This window comes from Hippocampus guttulatus, chromosome 16 (assembly GCF_054856545.1).
Source record: "Hippocampus guttulatus isolate MCC_2025c chromosome 16, RoL_Hgut_1.0, whole genome shotgun sequence".
Lineage (NCBI taxonomy): Eukaryota > Metazoa > Chordata > Actinopteri > Syngnathiformes > Syngnathidae > Hippocampus > Hippocampus guttulatus.
The window spans coordinates 3,560,941-3,578,039 of record NC_141276.1 but is presented as its reverse complement, the minus strand read 5'-3'; the positions used below and the strand labels follow the sequence as shown (position 1 = coordinate 3,578,039).

Here is a 17,099-nt window from a genome sequence, read left to right as displayed (position 1 = left end):
TGACAATGGTCAACGGCTCAGATGAAACTCCTAATGTGGCGTAAGGTTCTGTTTTGTTTTTTTCTTTCACACTCTTCAATTCATTCAACCACAGAACAAATGTTTATTATTTATAATGGACAGCAGATGTAATACACGCACAGGTTCCCTCCCCTCTTCTATTTTGATCTAATGTCAACGTTACCATTTTTAGAGGGCATATTGTTCTGAATCTTCCAGAAGATAATCTCCTCACGCCATATGATGGTGCCGATCAAGAATTATTTCCCACCATATGTGTGTGTGTGTCTACTTGTACATGTTGCATAACACCTCAGAGGAAATTGCTGCAATAAACTGGATGGTAGCTTGGGACACACGCGCACAGACATAGCGGTGCACGTGAGAGCATCAAAACAGTAACAATCTCTTAGTGAGATGACACTGACACAAAGAGGAGGTCCTCACCGATGTTCAAGATGATCCTTGCCAAATATGCTTCTACATTTTTCTACAGATTTCTGCTTGTGAAGAGACCCTAACAGGAACATTTTCCTCTTTTTTTTTTACTGTTTTACCTGGATTTCACTGACTTCCAACTGGCTCACTTTAACTTGCTCAACTTGCTTTTTCTTGTAGCATGCATAACAAGTCCTTCCTGCAGGCTCGCTGCGAGGAGCCCATCATGACATCAGACTGGGGCCTCCTGCTGCTGCTTGCTCTGCTGCTGCTAGCCTTGGTCTACGCTTTCCTCTATCTGCCCGCCGTAGCCCACCGCGCCCTTCTGGAGCAGGCCACCCGCAGCAACAACACCAGCGCGCTCACGTCGCCTGAAAAGGAGGACTGGCTCGCTGAAGAGTAGCGTTTCAAGGAGATGTTTGTTCTGGAAGTTCCTTGGGGCAAATTGCTATGCAGTGAGTCGATCTCAAGCGCGTTTATGTGAGGCAGGTTGTCGTGTGACACGGATCAGGTCAATCCATTCTTGGCTGCCCCCTTTGACACAGTACCGGTTGTGTTTTTAATTTGGTGGGGCAGGAGTGTCTTGTTGTCTGCCTTTTGATTGCATCCAATGTCTGAAAAACTGCAATACCATTTGAACTATCTGTCTTGGCACACAATCAATCACACGTGTCCCCCCCAAAAAAAATTATAATAATAATAAAAATGACAAACAGGACAGAATTATACACACTGAACAAAAATATAAATAATACACTTTTGTTCTTTTGGTCACATTTTTCATGAGCTGAACTCAAAGACATTTTTCTGCGTGTACTTTTCGTGATGGTCCTTAATTTGTATGTGTTGGTAAAAATAGCACACAAATGGGGTGTTTTGCCGTCAATCCTTGAATGTAGGTTTTAAAAAGATCCTTAGAGTCTCGGTTCTTTTCAATTGCCTTTATTAAAAGATTACAGCGTACAAGATTTGACACCAATATTGAACATTTCAGTGATCCATACACAATTCCGTTGACCGCTGCTGTTCAGCTTGCCCTGCTTTCAAGACGATCCATCTGAAGAGCGCACCATCTCCGTAGTCAGCCTCGACATCCGGAGATGCCACAGCGTTGTTCTTGTTCTTGTTGTTTTTTTTTCTTTCCAATTGAGTTGTATAAAAACAAAGAGATACTCTCTTATTAAACCATGCAACACCAAACAGCTGACGTTTACAATTATTCTTCAATTACAACAAGTTGAATGAATTCATAGTTCATGACGTTCATCAATAACGACAATATCCTGTCTAACGCACGAGTCTGCCGATGACTAAATCACACCTGAATGGATGTTTCCTATACAGTACATCTCTAAAAAAAAAAAAAATGGCCTCCATACTCACCAATGTTAGGCAGACCGGCGGAATCAAATCAGAACGAGTCGCTTCTTATTTTGACGTTATGGAGTGCCGCCACTGTCATCTTCAACTACAATATCATGAATAATGGATTGGATTGTTAAATTCAGACCCCTATGTGATGTGAGCTGAGGTTGTTGTTTTTTGGAAGGGGGCGGGGCAAAAGCTGAATTTTGGATCCAGCGCTCGCATCGGATGTGATCTGATAACGCCGGTGCGCCTAACATCGTGGCTCGTGTTTACGTTCACAGCAAACGTATTCGCATCTCACGTCTTAGACCGCCCTCGCGATACATTTGCCGCCTTGACATTAAATGTGAGTGTGAGCTAAGTATCAAATCCTAAACATGCATTTCTTTCTACACTGTACACAGTCCAACTGGTGGAAGTCTTTCTACGGCCCCCCCAAAAAAATTTCACAAAGTCCTGAAGGAACCGCTGCTTTCGAAGCGAAGCGTGTTGCAAAAAGTGGACATTATAACGTTAGCGATTCCCGAAATGTTCCTCTTTCAGGAAGATTCATGAAGCGGTTCCCATAATGTGCGAGTTCAATGTTTGTACTCAATTATATTAAATAGGTTTCGGAAGAATAATGACCTTTAATTCTGGCAGCTAATTGTAAAATAGCTTCATATTTCAGCACACACGTTGAGACAGAGGTTATTGTGCCGGTCTCTGATGGGGTTTTTTTTTCCATTTCTTTTGGATGCCATTAAATGTGAATGTGGTGTCTTGCGCTGCACCTGGATGCACCGATTTGCAAAATTGATGACATAATAAACAGACAACAATAGCATCTCTTCATTTTCCCACAGATTTTCTCTTTTTGCTTGCGGCTTCTTCACAACCGCTGTTGCTGAGTGACGTTATTTGATGGGAGGTGGGGCGCGGGGGGGCGATGGCTTCCCAAAGCTTTACGATATGGATATTACACAATGTTTTTTTTTTCAAATGCGAGACAAAAGGGAGACAAGAGGAGCTACACTTCTCTGAACGTCCCCAGTTTGTGTTTTTAAGAGAATTGCGTACGTAGGATGCGGCTAAGAGGAGGAGACAAGCGTCCCGTCGTGACAAAGACGCTCTTTGGGGGGGAGGGGGGGAACAAGAGAAGAAGAGACTTTCTTCAAGAAAGGGAGGAGAGCGGACGAGTGAGAAAATGAGGCAGTTAGGGGAAGCGGAACACCTCTAGTCATCCAAGTCCTTCTTGATCTCGAGGTTCCAGTCCCAAGCCGAGTAGGTGTTCTTGTCGTCGTCGGTGAAGTGGGACTCGATTTGGTAGAGGCCGCGCGACACCAAGCCTTGAGGCGTCTCATCAGTCGGGAACATAAACTCGTGTTCCTTCTCACGAGGACAGTAACTGCCCATCATGTAGGACACCTTGTCCACTGCGGACACAAAGTGAACAATTCAGACAAACGGCCGATTGGAACAAATTCCGCATTCGCGAATCGTATAATCCGTTAACACTTTCAGGGACAGCAGTTACTACAGTGGACAGCCGATGATGTGATCAGGTCATGGGGTGCATGAAAGGGTTAAGCACCCTGTGAAGTGAATTCGGAGATTTGTTGCAAAATATCGTGGAGGCAAACTGATGACTTACTTTTTAATCCTTTTCTGAAACTCACATGGTGGTACTTCAAGCCAGCGACAATTTCTTTGTTCACCTGCAAACACACACACACACACACACACACACACACACACACACACACACACACACACACACACACGCACTTTCAAATGAACAATAATTATAGTCGAATCGTCATCAACTTCTGGAAATTGCTTTTGTGTTCACACTGCAATGAATAATTTGTAGTCCCCGATTTTGGGCACTGGATGAAGATTCCTCGATCAAATCTTTTTGGGCTTCATGTGATCCGTTCCCCTTAGGGTGTTTTGTTTTGCTTTTTAGAGTTGTGTTGTAAACGCTCCGACGGTTGATTGGTTCCACACTCCTGATCGAACGCAGGACGACGTGAAGAATCAAGACGATGCATACACAAGAGCAAAAACTATTCAGAAAAGCACTTGAATCTATCCAAAGGAGGCTTTATGTTGCTCGGGTACATATTACACGCTTCTACAATAAACACCATCTCTGAGAAAACAAAAAAAATGCGACTGCGGCAGTTCATCTGAATGTTTCAGAATGTTGATATTATTGGCATTGAGCTCAAGAAAATTGTTAGCCGCCCCCCGCCGCCCTTCAACTCCCCATCACATAAAGTTGTTTTATTGCTTTTTGTTTTTCACTGCAATGAAATGAAGCCGCTGCTGTTTCTCTCATACGCAGAAACCACGTGAAGCTGCTGTAGGACAGCGAGATCCGGCGAGGTGTCGACACGGTCGCGCAGCGATAGGCGCTTGCGTTCAAGAGCACAACATGAGCTACACGGAGGCTGACCTTTAACGCTCAAGCGTGGCTCTCCTCTTACCTTAAAGTGTATTTTGAGCCTGTATTTGACTCCTTCCTTCAGGGTGAATGTCTTCTCCGTCGGGCTGTGAACGTCTCCTGGACAAACACACGATGACCTCAGCTGTGAAAGCGCACAGACTGGGAAAGAGGAGTGACGTCATAGTCGTGACCACATGCTGGTGAGTCACCACTTCGCGATCACATGAGCCAAGCGTGACCGAGCTTGACTTGAGTAGTCCACTTTAGGTCCACCATTCAATTGCAATACATTTATGATCATGACCAAGGCCAATTTCTGTTCCTGTCGTGAGGCAGGGGTTACCTTAAGGCACAGGTGTCAAAGTCAAGGCCCGGGGGCCAGATCTAGCCCCCCCACGTCATTTTATGTGGCCCGCAGGAGCAAATTGTGTGTGTCAACTTTCATGATTCTTGCTGAAATCTTGACCAAAATGTCAAATTGTAATAAATAAATAACTAATAATAATAAATAAAAATAATTGAGATTTTGCACCGGCCCTCCGAGGGAAGCCGTAACGCCCAAATGGCCCACGACAAAAAATGAGTTTGACAGCCCTGCCTTAAGGTGACCAGACGTCCTCTTTTGCACAGACAGGTCCACTTTTTTTAAACCCTGTCTGGGTGTCCGGGAGGCTTTTATACCTTTCTGAAAATGTCCATCTTGTATTGGTTCTCATGGGACCAATTAGCATGTGTTTAATTTTACTGAGGGAATTCCTGTTTTGGATGCATATGCATGTTTACATGCATGCTTTTTGGAGCAGTAAACTGTGAGTCCTCGAACACCCCACCCCCTCACCCCCCACCCCGCCGACAGGAATGTTCTGGCGCCAAAACTGTCACCACCCCCCGAAACTTCTGATCTTAGCTACATGACCAAAGTTTGATGTATGGCGAATTTATAGTCATCCATGCTATCTACTGATGTGTATATTTGTTATTTACTACAACAGCCAGACAGACCTCTCTTTTCTTCTGTATTTAAAAAAGAAAAGAAAAGGTGAACTTTGTTTCACTGTGGGCTTGACTGGCTTTTGTGCCGAAGGAGACGAGAGGTCTTAAAAGCAATCCGAAATGGACTCACTGCTTAATCCTTTTATATCTCAATTTAAATCGGAGCCTTGGTCTTGAGTGCTTCCTAATGGACAGTGAAACAGGAAGTACGATAGCGGAATGAGCCTAATAAAAACAGCGGGGATGTGTTGGGAACACAGGCGCAGGCACACGAACGCACGTCCGCGCATAAGGCCAAACGTGCGAGGGCATTGCAGGTGATGGAGGCTTCCGCATGAAAAATAGATGTCCGTGTGACACCTTCAGGCATTTTAAGTCAAACCATACATTCATTATTCTGCCACTATTTCGTGTCCGACCTCCTGAATCACTGCTCCGATAGTTCTCTTCCCAAAGAATTAAATTATTCGACTATGAGACGAATTGTGGCACGTTTAGTCAAGCCCTACTCCTCAACCTCGACTCCCTCGCTCTCCATACATTTTTATTCCTCCCCTGAGGCGCGGAGGAGACAGAAGCTGCGGAGAAAATAGGTCACGCTGTCTAGCTGATCCCCACTGACATATTGCGCGTAGCATACACATGCACACCCGCGCATACTGCTCACGTGCAACTCTGATTTGCAACACCGGCCAAGCTTGCACCCGAGTTTTTCCCATCCACGCACAACAATTCCCAAGAATTGGAGAACGTAGGCGTGCACGCTTGCTTTGTGGCGCACATTATCAGAGCCGCAATAATGAATGAATGTATTTATGCGGAAATGATGCGGCGGCCTCAAAATGGGGTTTTAACAGGAATGTGAGATGAGAAGAATACCGGGTTTCCTTGGTTTGAAGACTCCAATTGATGTCAAGGTAACTGACAGTTTTTGTACTGTTAATCAAGGTTTCATGAGGGATCGACAAATAGCCCGGCGATTCTAATGTTTTTTTTTAAGGAGGAGAAACAAAAAAATCGAAATCTGAGGTCTCTAAGCAGTTCCACTGTAATTACAGTGGTGCCTTCAGAGACATTCATATACATTTGTATATAATTTTTCCCCATGAATGGAAATGCAATACCCTGCCATCCGCACCCCCAACGCACCCCCGCCCCCACACAAACATTTTTATAACATATGGATATACAGTACATGGGGCTGGTCAAAACACCTCAGTAAGATGCTGTACTGTTAGTCGTTCTTCACAGAGGATAAAGAATATAAGCTTGTGTGTATTCTTGTATTATCTATTTACATGTTTGGTGCCTCCGTTTGTGTTCAAAAATGTGTTGCTTTAAACATTGCGCCACCGCAAGACTGATTTGACTGACTAGTCCGTCGATGGTGTTTTGCATTGTTTGTTAGCATGAGGCTAATTTGACTTGCAATTGTTTTAAAAACACAATGTGTAATTTTCTTTTTGCGTGTTTAATGTGATTGTAGATTTCAAACAGGAGTGGCAATAAACAGATGGAAGAATTGTCCACGATGTGTCAAATTGTCTCGTGGCAAAGTTGAGCTCGCACATTTTTTTGCTTGTAGGCGAAAGCAAAAAATATATATATATTTTTAAATCTCCCCGTTTTCACACCGATACAAAAAATTCACGGCCACTCTGTGTTGTTTGCACGATCTTGCGCTAGGTGCGGCGGCTCTGTATCATTTCCATCCAGAGGGAGCAGCTCGTTCCGTCTCCAGATTGAACAGTTCAGCAAACATTACGTTCCACATGACAAGATGCACTTTTGGATGTGGCCATTTGCATGGCGGGAAAGTGTTTCATCCAAAGTTGTTACTGCTTTGCAAAGACAGGAAATGTGAATGTTAAAGTGCTATTGCAAGCAAATCCATACGCTTGCAGAGTGTATGAATACATGCATGAAGCTCCCTAGCCGCTGCCTCCGCTTGTGCCCAAGGGAAAATGTCAATAATGCCCAGTAAGCAAACATTTAGCCCTCTCACTCATGCTCTCTGGCTGTGTCTCTCGCTCTCGCTCTCCCTCCTTGTCTCTCTCTCTGTTTCTCTCTCTCTCTCTCTCTTCGGACACACCCAATGCAGACATTGCGCTCATGAATGCAGCACAGCTTGGGCAGATGCCTTGCTCCGGGGCAGCCCAGCGATTTGTGCGTTCATGTCGGCAGCGCAGAGTAGCGGTCGAAAGTATTGAGGAAGCACTTGGCGCCGCGTGTACCTGTTAGGTTGATGGCGATGGCTCCAGGGGGCTCGTCAAATAACAGGGTGACTTTGGTCACTTGGACATTTGGGCCTGAGAAATCTGCGGAATATCACATGTATTAAAACCAATATTTTCTTGATGTGCAATAAAAATGGACAACGTGCCGACACGAATCCAACATGGACTGCGCGTGATGTTGGGTTCCGTTCCGGTCTGTGTTGTTGTTCTCGTATCAGTTGTCAGCCTGACTGTGTGATATGAGATGCTGCTGAGCTAGCAAGTCTGTGTGTGTGTGTGTGTGTGTGTGTGTGTGCGTGATCGAAACCCGATGACTTCAACTGCATCTATGCATATGGGAGCCGGTGCACCGATTGAATTCGAGCTGCAGTAACATGGCCACTGGCTTTCCTCGCACGACGACAACAAAACAACACATGCACGCTGGACACCCACATCACACACATCCACACACCTGCCATCATGGGTCGCGTCCCCAGCAGGGTCTGCTTGTATTTCACCAGACTCTCGTCGTCTTTGTCCAGTTCCCGAATCTCCTGCAACGTCTTGTGAGCTGGCGGGTTGTAGTTGAGGTTCCTGTCATCTTCCTCCTCCTCCTCCAAAGGCAGGTCCCGCTTGTCCATCAGGAATCCTGTCGCAAAAGAGGAATGAGGATGAAGATCAGCACATGGTGTGAGTGAAATATTAAAATGTACATGTCTGTAAAAGACTCATCGGAAAGGGCCCAGCCTAATCTTCACCCTCTGCTCAACTTGAATACCAACACCCACGTTCTCCATTGCGAGGCTTTTATCAACTTCTTCAATCTCAACATCCACACAATTTTTGGCTGATCTTTTTTTTTTTTTTTTAAACAATCTACTGCCCCGCGTGACTCGAATACTCAACAGCAAATAATAGAACTCACCTCCTTCCTGATAATCAATCGTTTTGCAAAGTTTGTGAGGTCCATAATGGCATGTTTTGTTCATCACATATGTTGATGTCATGTATATGTTTGAAATGCATTTGATTAAACTTGTCAGGCGCTAAATGTGTCCCTTTTCCTTCAATGCAACGCAATGCATACATCTTGATTTATGGATGGATAAATGACGTGTGTTTTGTTGCTTCTCAGCATTTCATAGGACTACGTCATATTTATCGGGAACATTTTTATGCATCCCTCATGAACAAGTTGGATATTATGATTTTTTTTTTGTTTCCTTTTACTGTTTCAGTGATTGTGCCATCGTTAGTGTTTGCAAAACATTGCAACCGTACTTCCTTGTGAGATTCTTGGCGAGTCTTGGCACAGAGAACCAATTTAGTCTCTTTTAGTGATCTTTTGCGCCCATATAGCAGGAATAAATTCTCGCCTTTCATACGGCGCATGTGCCACAGGGGCTGAGGCAAGCCGCTGTTTACTCTGCTTTGTCAGTTGTAATGAGACTGTCATCGCACATCAGGTCGCGACGGCGAGAGGTAATTGGAAGACAGGAGGTACGCAAACGCGCGCGTGCACGCGCGCGGAAGGTGTGAAAGAATGCACGTGATGACTCTTGAAAAGAAACGCAGTCGCGCGCGTGCATGTGTGGCCCTGCGCCGCTCGCTTACAGCAGCGCCACACCCAATTCTGAGCTAAACGCGCTCGCCTTTGTCCGTTACCGTGGCAACGCTTTCAACTCCCTTCGCGGTGACGTCATCGCTTTCCCTTTGCTTCTCCTCGGACGCTCTTGGCGACATTCGTTTTCACCGGACGTAATAAAACATCCAGCCAGCCAGCCATAATCTATTTCAACAAGCGGTGTCACGTGCAGGGTCGCGAAGGGGCCGAGTGTGAGGGACAGAGCGTGGGGGGGGGGGGGGGGGGGCACATCACCTGTCAATCAAATGGATGAGACATAAAGACCCAAGATGATTGACATTTCCCGGTCGTGGTATCTGGAAACTGACTGAATTGCTGATTTCTGTCCAACGCTTACACACTGGTTTGAATTTCATGAGCTTCGTTTAAAGTGGACAGCAATAATAAAACCTGTCGGCTTTCTATTTCCGACAGAAACTGTCACTCATTTCAATGGATTTTATTTTTTTTAAACTGTGAGATCCAACAGACTTTGACAAATGGATATAAAAAGATATCACTCTGGCTTTGGTATCTCTCCATAGGGTAAACACAACCGAAAACACGCCTTCAAGGATTGAATCTCTCTCCGAATGACTGAAATAAATCAAATTTAATCATAACGATGTATGAGTTGAATTCCAGTTGGGTCCTCGAAGAAGAAAACCAATCAACATATGCACATATACAAACGGTGAAAGCCAATTACATCATTAAATATTGTAGGAATTCAACTCAGTTATGAATGTACAGTAACAGAAAGGATTTGCCCACCAACATTTATGCCGTTCACTCATACACGCACCCCCTCTGCACTGTGAATGTGTCTGAGAGCCACGATCACGATGTTCTCCTCTTTGGTCTCCAGGCTGCTGACCTGGAACGCGGACTATCCCGCTTCTCATTTATTTTTAAAAAGCAGGCCTATACAGAAATCCCATCTGGTGTGTGGACTTATGAAACTACTCGCATACGTACAAATGCTTGCAAAATGGTCTTACGTGAAAATAAAAATCTATCGAATTGAAGTATTCATATCCTTGCGCAACCAGCTCTTGAATTAGATCTCATCGGTGTGCATGTGTACCGAACAAAGTGTCCAGTCAGTGGATGATGAACTGTGGAAAGTGTCGCATTTGATAAATTTTTTACAACAACAAAAGATACACTTTGAAATGCACAGACAGACCTCCCGTATTAATTATTTAGGTGGAGATGTCAATTCCTATGCGTACATTCCAGGTGCAGAAAACAAATCCTTTTTGTTTTTTTTAAGTTGTCATCGGTTGCAGCCAGTTGGACTGAAATGACTGTCCCAAACTGCAGCAACGCAAGTCGCGTTAGCCAAGAAGGAGGCCCGCTTGGTTGCATGACAAATTAGGAAGACCGAGTGAGTGTTGCTGCCGGCTTTTCTTGTTAAACCAACATGTTGTGTAAAAATCAACAGAAGACTTTGGCAGGCAACAGATGGCTTCAGGCGGAGGAGACGAGCAGATGACGCTCACATGAGAAAGCCAAACGATGGAACACTATTTGCACAGCCACACATTAAAAGTATCCACATTGATGTCCATATTTCCAATTCAAAAAAACAAGTTTCCTCATTGGAAATAATATCATTTTTTCCCCCAGACTAAATCTATCATCATCATAAAAATATTCATGAAGTGTGCAGGCAATATTTTCATTCAAATTTGAACGAATGGTTCCACAATAAAATGCACCGATAATGCAATAATGTGTATAATGCTTGATGGGCATTGCTGTTATGAAGAACACAAATCTTGAGCAAACATCACATCTGCTTGGTTGAGTCAACTTTGGCCATGTGACTTGATTAATTGCACTGCTCATATTGTACTGAATAGCCAGAGCTGCTCTTCTGCAGAATTCTTTTTATTAATAATTATGATCGAGCTTCCCTTGAGCATCATTAGTACCCATCGGCGGTGGCATCAAACAATAATCTAAAGGAGAGCGCCAAACGGCATTTAAAAAAAAAAATTCATTGGATTCGGATTGAACTCAGATTGAACAGAAAATGAATATCTCTGACAGCAAATTGGGATATCGAAATTCAGTTTTCATTTTGTTAGCGTAAAATGTATTTCCCACCTGGTGTTTGGATTTGATTTCTCTCTCTCCTTTAATAATACATTTCATTCATAAGCGCCTTTCAAAACACTCAAGGACACTTTACAATCACTTTTCTATTTCTATTCCTTTGAGGCCCAGCGTCACGATTCTGTTCTAAAACCATCCCAAAAAAAAAAGGCCCGTGGGACCATATAGTGCATTCACATACTAACCGAAAAGACACAAACGGAAAGTCAAAGCTCCCAAAGCAACAGCAACCACTTTTTAGCGCAAATTGGCTCAGCTCGACCGGATGCGACATTAAAACGAGTGGGTGTACTTCGCAGTCACGTGGCCTTCACCGAAACAACGCGACAACTAGCCCGCGATCCATCTGTCGAATGCCGACAACGACGTCGGCGCTCCAACTCGCCAGGCTTCGGAGCCGAATGACACACGACGCACACTCGCGTGTCATGAGTGACGTACCCCGGCCTCTTTGTTTTATTACAGCAAACCTCAAACACCGTCGCGCCGTTCGATAGCCTTTTATTATTATGGCGCGCTTGTCGATACTGTTTACGAGCGGGGAGGAAATGCGGCGAGTTCTCACTTGGTGTTTAAATTAGTTTTTTTGTTTTTTTTTAGCAGCGACACCTGTGCGAGACAAAGACCGTGTCGTTAAAATGTTGAATCGCGTGTTGAGCGAGTCCCTCGTGGGTCTCGGAACCGCATCTGTGTGTTAATTTAACATTAAAAACGAGGAGTTGCTTTCGGATTTCACAGAAAGTCGGCAAATAGTGTTGTGTGAGTGAGCGGCGGGGTGAAAGAAGGATTTAATGAGTCAAGTGTGGAGGTGAGACTTTTTAATCCAAGAGATAAGAGGGAGTAAGAGAAGAAAATGAGGTCCCAAAAAAAATGATGGGAAATAGACGAGCGGGTGCGCATTGTTATCATGTCAAATGATTAAGGCAGGCGAAGAAGGGTGGGGCTCGGTGTGAGAGGAAAGACAGCTTGAAGAGGGATGGCAGGAACTTCAGACTGCTTGACTGGGAGAAATAACAGAAACTATCAAAGGCTTTTTTTCTTTTTGCTGCATCATGATAGTTATAACCACCGAATGAAATGATCTGTGCTTCAGTCTCAAAAGTGCCGTCTTCAAAAGCATGTCTGGGGTTTTTTTACTGCAAGCTAATGGCTTTTAGTGGCTCCGTGCGGCCACACAAAGCCTTGCGGGCGCACAGCTTTCAATGCAAACAGCAGTATGCAAAGACGCTTATCATAACTCTGGCAATACGGTGACCCGCTGCTACAAGATGACAAGAATTTGCATATGACTGAAACTGAAAAGGTGTGAATTTGACCACGGTTCGTTTCGATTTACTGAACCTGTACAAATAAACTGCGCTACCCTGAATAAATGACGTTTGTTGAAGCAAAGTAAATGAAACATTTTTTTTCAGCGTACATCTATTTTCTATCACCGCTTGTCCTTATTCGGGTCACAAGTGAACTGAGGCCTAACCCAAGCGACTTTGGGTGTCCGACTAGACCAGATGGGTTGTAGAAATTGGAATATTTCCAGTGAATGTTATTTGTGGTTGACTTGACATGATACACGACTCACCAAGTGCCACCCGACAAAAGCCAACACAAGTCATGCGACGGATTATTCAAATTGTGTCACTTCTGGCGACGAGTTGAGTTTTCTCATGAAAGGGCTGAGCTCTCTCTCTCTCTCTCTCTGTAGTGTCACATTCTCTCGACATCCAGAGGACTTTATTCACTCTCCCTTTTCCTAAGAGCCTTTTGTCTTCATCTGTCATAAACCTCAAAGTCCCCGCACATACACCTGTGTGCGGGGAAACCCCCGGAAACCTTCCGCCATCTGTCACTTGTTCAGCACTACTGCAGAGAGGCCATCAAACACACACAGGCACGGGCGCAAACACACTCAGAGCGGCTTCAGAAGTTGGTGACATCATTTGTGTGGTGGATACGTGATGTCATCAGATGTGCACACACACACACACAGAATTATTCTCGCACATGAAAGAATATCCCTTTGGAAGTAAGAAAGCAACTCCCCACATGAAAACGATTCAAGGTTGTGTGAAGTGAAGAAACATGAATGTGGCTGTATGGGCAGAACCACAATGATGCGGGGGAGACACACACACAAATATGCACGCGCACACATGTGATCAATAGCTATTGATTTGCTATCTCCGGCTTGTCTTGGCAGCGTTTCATGTCGGACATAAAAATGTCCACACCCGCCACGATTGAGACATATGGCGCGCGTGCACGCTCACGCGCGCACAAACTCACACCGAGAGCATTTCTGCACTCCCTTTAAGCGGGCACCCGCACGTGCTAAACGGCAAATAAAACATCATTCTCGAGTTGACTTGAACACATCATCATACATCATCTTGGATCGGTCAAGTTTGCACTGTGCTAGATAAAGAGAGCACATACGCTCACGCACTTCCATGGCCTCACCTCTGTAGCACATAGTTAGCCACAGCAGCTCCAGCAGCTGACCCCCAAACTCACACGCGTCCAATCGCAGCATGCTGCCTCCGTGCCGGGGCTGCGCCCAACGTGCCAACCGGGTAGGGGAAGAACCGGAGAAGCGGGGAACCTCCACAGGTAGCCGACCCCGCAAAAAAAGTAGAGCATCCACTGAAGTGCTGGAAGGAAAAGAACTGGGTCAGGCGTGCATTTTCCACCTCGGAGTCAAATACAACAAAAGAGAGGAGGGGGGGCCAGAAAGGGTGGGGGGGGGGATTTTTGGCAGGAAAGCGGATTGATGTTGGAGGGAGAGAGAGTGGCAGAGGAGGTTATCCTTGGGTGTGGATGTGATGGGGATGTGTGGGAGAGAGAGAGAGAGAGAGAGAGAGAGAGAGAGAGAGAATGGTGTCAGCAAGGAGGGTGAGGGAGCTTTCCACACTTCTTCCCACCGCTTCTTTCCTCGTGTGTGGCTCAGTGGAAAAAAAAAAAAAAAAAAAAAAGAGAAAGACAGCCCAAATCAAAAGTGCAAGATCCTTTTTAGCGTGTCCGCAGCATGGCTGTCCGCAGTGTTTTAGTGCGAGTGTGATACTCAGACGCCGGCTATCGATCCGTCGCTGTGCCGCCCACCCCCCAACGTTCACAGTACCTCTGTCATGAGCCCAGAGACTGCAATGAGCTCATCCTTTAACCCCCCCCCTCCGCACCCCCTCTCACCTCTTTACACCTCATTCCCTCTCACGCACTCGTGCGTTCTTTGACTTGCCTCTTCATATTTTATTATCACGCGAGGTGTCCTCTCCCTCCGTCCAGACATTTGTCACCCAGTCATCGCCGTCTCTTTTTTTTTTTTTTTTATCCCACATCTTCTCTATCTCCCTTGGGGTGACCACACCCTGGTGCACCCACAACTCTTTTACTCATCCTCCTATTTTCATCCTCAAAAATCGTGGTTACCTCTGACACTAGACAATCGAACATTATTCTTTTGTCTCTTGTTAAGCAGAGACTAGGAGAGTGGCTTTTCCCAAATGTGCATATAGAGAAGCAAAATGGATAGGCTACTATATTTAATGCCGGGAAACAGAAGCCAGATGGGATTCAAATTGATGTTGTTAAAAAAAAAAGAAAGGGAAAAAAAAGCTATTCAGGGTGATGAATGAGGTTGTTGGGGAGGTTGAGATAAAAAAAACGAAAAAAATGACAAAGACATTAGGAAGTGTGATAAACTAGTGAGCTGAATACAAATTCGAGCGACTACAATTTGGTGTCATTTTGTTTCTACTCTTTGAACAACAAAATAAAATAAGGAAGCCAAAAACCAAGGAATTTTCAAATTCAAATTTAATCCCTTCTGTGATGCTGGCTGATTTAACCGTTCTTCTTATTTCAAAGCATTCAAGAATGCTGAAAGGGAAAGTCAAATTCAAAAACTGCCTTTACAAGAATATGTTGTAGGTGGCCCTGCTAAGGTCCAACATGCAGCCCAGCCTGCATTCCTCCATCAAATTCTGTTGAAAAGCATTCTGCGGAATTCAGGTGATCCTGCTTTCTCTTTATCGGGATGATTCGCGCTCCCTGTGTAAAACAACAACAACACGGACGAAAATCCGAGTTAGTGATCGAGATACAACAGCATTGTGAAGTGCAGAGCAAACATAAACCTGACTGAATCCGAAGACCAGGGCAGATTCCACCAGTGAAAGTGTCGCCTTAAAACCACTATGTGCTAAACCAATATCTTAAAATGGTTAACGACAACAAAAATAAATGTGCTAGAACAGGCTCGCTCTATCAATCGGCCTGTCAGTGGCAGCAGTGAGTCTCTCTCCTGTCTGTCTTAAAGCAAGCGGAGCATAAAACTATTATATTCCCATTGCTTTATGGAAATATAAATCAGAGGCAGCAGTGGTCCCAGGTGGGGGGCCCATCTATAAAAATGTATGCCTGAACACAGCAGCCTGCATGGTGTCATAAAGAGTGTGTCAGTGTAAAGGCCCCTGGGGCTTAACTGTGCATTATCACAATTTTCTTCATCAAACGGGACAAAACTGTTAAAGTACCAACACGGGGCTAAATCCCGTATTGGTTGTAACATGAAAATAAAAGGTGAATATCCAACTAAAAGAGTCTATCATATGTGAACGACTTCACAGGGGAAACATACTAACACAGGCCAAGCGGAATGAACCATACATATTCCATCCATCCATTTTCAACACTGCTTGTCGTTATTTAGGCTCATGGTTCAGCTAGGGAGATGCTTACCAGTCATTGCATGACGCTTAGACAAACAACTATTGACGTTGTACGGAGATTTTTAAGGTTCAGTCAATCCAACATGCAGGGTTTTGAAATTTGGGTAAAAGCTGAAAAACTGAACATGTTCAGCAAGCTAATTTAAGCTAGTAATATAGCACCAAAAATAAGCTGAGTTAAGACCGCCTGGAATTGATTACGCATACTTATTAAGTCAGTTGCACTGTATATCAATACCAAGTGGCCTTCGCTCAGCTTTTTATTTTTGGTGCTATTTTACAAGCTAAATTAGCAAGCTGGACATGTTTGGTCATAAGATCCAAAAATGTTTTCAGTGGGGTTAACAAAGCCAATCAGGTACCTCAGGGCACTGAAGGCTTCATTGTTTAAAAAAATATTCGTACCATCAAGAACATTTGTTTGATTGTACATGTATTAACTTTGTGTAAATATTTGGCCATTTTGATTGCAAGACAAGGGCTGGTCATTTTTGGCTGATTGTACTCTTTCCAATGAAGCAAATGTAAGCAGAGGAGTACACGCCTGTTGGCAGTTCCGCACTTAAAAGGAAACTATACGACCCTACCCAAATCAAAGCAAAGAGTAAATCTTTTTGGCTCTTGGCTGACATCTTGTGGAGACCTCTTTTAGCGATGAAGTGAGAAAGCATTGTACAGTACATACCACGCCTTGTTCAGAACCGTGTTGGACGCCAGTTCGCCTGTTTCATGGCTCTTCCGGGAAGTTTGTGGACATTTGCGAATGTCACCATGACGGAATCTGCGGGCTTTAGAGTAGCTGTGTCAATACAGTATCATGCACAACACCGTCGTCCACAGACCACGTGAGACCAATTACACTGTTACCTAAAAGGAACGATTAAAATGCATTGTCTGGAGCAATACCCAGGAAGGCTATGAAGTTTAAATGCCATGAAAAAAAATGGCACCCATGGCAGCCTGAATGAGAGGCCTGGATTTAGTTTCCAAGTGTGTCGTTTATGCTATAATCAGTGGTACACTCGCCTTGCTTGCGTGTGATTTGTTCCCACTCAGTGAGAGTGTGGACGTGGGTGTGAATGGTTGTTCGTCTCTATGTGTGCCGTGACTGGCTGGCGAGCAGTTCAGGGTGTAGTCCGCCTTCCGCCCTAAACCAGCTGGGGCGGGCTCCAGCCCAG

General features: G+C 44.6%; 1 protein-coding gene across 2 annotated transcripts; it reads right to left on the bottom strand.

Moving 5' to 3' along the window:
• Positions 1 to 1,364: 1,364 nt before the first annotated feature.
• On the bottom strand, positions 1,365 to 14,319 carry arhgdig (Rho GDP dissociation inhibitor (GDI) gamma). Of its 2 annotated transcripts, XM_086133224.1 has the most exons (7): positions 14,116 to 14,319; positions 13,655 to 13,845; positions 7,922 to 8,098; positions 7,465 to 7,548; positions 4,278 to 4,354; positions 3,440 to 3,503; positions 1,365 to 3,221 (listed from the first exon to the last, which is right to left on the bottom strand). In XM_086133224.1, exons 2-7 carry the CDS (start codon positions 13,725 to 13,727, stop codon positions 3,022 to 3,024), a joined length of 675 nt encoding a protein of 224 aa, XP_085989350.1. In that variant the 5' UTR covers positions 13,728 to 13,845; positions 14,116 to 14,319; the 3' UTR covers positions 1,365 to 3,021. The 2 variants fall into 2 exon arrangements, with proteins under 2 accessions (XP_085989350.1, XP_085989349.1); XM_086133223.1 differs by lacking the exon at positions 14,116 to 14,319 and having other exon boundaries at positions 13,655 to 14,086.
• Positions 14,320 to 17,099: the final 2,780 nt, after the last annotated feature.